Below are 2,335 nucleotides of genomic sequence, written 5' to 3'. Positions count from 1 at the left end.
CTCTTTTGTTGGGTTTGTGACTGGCTTTGGGGCGGTGAAGATGCACTGGATCGTACATGCTTTTCCTTGAGCTTTGCTTCCGTTGCGGGTCGCAAGAACGGGCGCATGAACAGAGGAGCCCGGGAGTCTGTTGGCCGACATTGTCGTGAATATATTGTCTGTGGTGTCTCATCGGTTGGACTATTGTCAACTCTCTGTCAGGCATTGAGGTACGTTGGGGAGGGTTCCTCCCCCATTATTCCTTCTCCTGGAGGAGTACTCCGGTAAAACATGAGAGGCTGGGATGCTTCCGGACGTAACTTCAAAGGCCGCTTGGGAGCTGACGGAGTGGAAGCTGCTGGGAGAGCCTTATGCGGAGATGGTCGAGGAAACTGCTAAGGCGAGATCTAGAGGGATCGATGGACTCTTTACGATGTGGCAGGCCAAGTTGGAATGCCGCAAGAAGAGGGAGCGGGGACAGAGGCTGTGTAAGTACATCCGGATGGGGGGCATAGTGTTTGGGGAGGTTGAGCAAATCGGGGAAGGGATGAGTATTTCGCGAGAATCGGACTAGAACGAGATGAATTGGCATGAGCATTTTACTGAAGGTGTTGAGTTCTCTCTATATAGTGAGCTCATGCACGGATGTCCGTTTTTGCAGTGCTTTGAATGTCACCGACTCCGAGCGAAAACAGCCGGTCGGAGGCCACTACGTTGCCCTCTGTACAAGCTCCAGTGGCCAGGACAGCTCCAGATGATTTCTCAAGTCTGTGTCGATCGACTGGGTCGGAGCAGCAGCCTGGGGAAGTTGAGCGGATTCAAAGACGCCTTGAAGAGGTGCGAGAGTATCGTCGAACTTCATGGTTCTTTCGTGGGTTTGCCGTATGTGAACAGCTCTCATTTTTCCACTGAGGATAGACATTATAATACAAGTATATTTGTGGTATGGATATGGAGATGTAAAATTAGGTCGATATTTCATGGTATAGTTTCAAAATCTACATACTCACAGCAGCACTCGTACCTCATTCAGCTCTCGACGGTGGTCACAGAGGGTTCACTCTTTGCAAGGAGCTGCCGAGAGCTGGCTGCTGACAACGATGATTTGGTATTGTGCATGGTGAAGCTGGGTGAGCTACTCCGACTGGAGGCCGGGTAAGTCCACGGGATCGTCGGAGTTCATGTCTGCTCTCTGATATTACGTACTAGGGTGATGTGCACTAAATAGGGGCTTTCGTGTGGACTGGTCGTATTCTTTCCTAAGACCGTATCAATAGCGTGCAATATGCGATTCTACGCAATGTATGCTAGTATGTCTCGACGATGGACAGATTGTCTATGTATATGTCTTTACTTGGGACGAAAGTTAAGATCTCTCACGCTGCATGTCGTTCAGGGAAGAGCCTATCAACGACTCTATGGCGGCTTCAGCGTTGGCGGATTTCTGCTACGTCGCGTGCTACTCCTCAGAGCACTCCCGGACACAGTCACTGCCTCTATCGTTCGTATATTTGACAGCACTAAAGCTGATGAAAACGTAAGGAAGGAGTGAGGAATGGACCCGAGCCTGGTTGTGATGCTGCTGTTAGATATACACCTGGCCTGTTGACACCACCTCCTGCCGAAGGGGATGCCCTTCTAGTACTGTTCGAGAGTCTCATTAGATTCCACGATCCCATCTTGTGGTGGCATGTCACTCGAGGCGGGACTCAGTCTTGGACTCTGGGAGAAACACAAGATCGTCTCCGCAGCCTCTTCGCTGCTCCCCTGAGTCGTAGAGGGCATCCTGAAGTCTGCCAGACTCTCTGGTCGAGGCTCGCTCGAGAGTGGGATGTTGTTGATGCGGTTTTTGCTGCTCTCGCCTGGGTGCTGCAGCATTCTGACGAGCTCCGCAAGATTGGAGATGTTCGAGTGTGAGGGAAGGATCATTATCATTTCTCTTGAGAGGTTCTCACTCAGGAACGGTAGCGCTGTTTTATCCCTCGTCTCGACTGGGGAGGTGGACGATATCTTACAGCGTGCAGCTAGTTTGAAGGCATTCACACCCAAAAGTGTATTACGAGCTCTCCAGCACGCTATTTGTGGCCAAGGTGAGGACCGCGGATGGCTAATACATCGTCGATTGACTATCATCAGATTCAGACGGTACATCCCAGAAGGGCGCGCCCTGCCTACTAGTCGGCCCTGACGATGCCCTGGCTGCTAGTGATGGCTTCAACTCGGGACAGCTTTGTGTAAGTCGAAGTCACGGTGGTGATGTAGCTCGTATTCCCAAGTACTCGTTGACGTACGTCCCCGTATACCAGACGCCTTCAGCCATCTTTGAAAGGGTCCATGGTCTTTGAACCAGAGTCCG

General features: G+C 51.4%; 2 protein-coding genes across 2 annotated transcripts in view; both read left to right on the top strand.

Moving 5' to 3' along the window:
• Positions 1-20, top strand: part of Pmar_PMAR019631 (cation-transporting ATPase, putative) — a gene marked incomplete at both ends in the record, with an annotated part of 4,929 nt that extends 4,909 nt beyond the window's left edge. The window contains one exon of the mRNA XM_002772735.1: positions 1-20. This exon is cut by the window's left edge and continues 4 nt beyond it. Coding sequence (XP_002772781.1) covers positions 1-20 — 20 coding nt within the window.
• A 1,344-nt stretch (positions 21-1,364) lies between these two features.
• On the top strand, positions 1,365-2,324 carry Pmar_PMAR019630 (hypothetical protein; the record flags this gene model as incomplete). The annotated part of the gene is made up of 4 exons (XM_002772734.1): positions 1,365-1,516; positions 1,569-1,892; positions 1,939-2,069; positions 2,122-2,324. The coding sequence occupies 4 exons, from the start codon at positions 1,365-1,367 to the stop codon at positions 2,322-2,324; spliced, it is 810 nt and encodes a 269-aa protein (XP_002772780.1).
• Positions 2,325-2,335: the final 11 nt, after the last annotated feature.

This window comes from Perkinsus marinus (genome assembly GCF_000006405.1).
Source record: "Perkinsus marinus ATCC 50983 genomic scaffold scf_1104296960410, whole genome shotgun sequence".
NCBI lineage: Eukaryota > Perkinsozoa > Perkinsida > Perkinsidae > Perkinsus > Perkinsus marinus.
The sequence above is the reverse complement of the archived record's forward strand: the minus strand, read 5'-3'. Positions and strand labels throughout refer to the sequence as shown.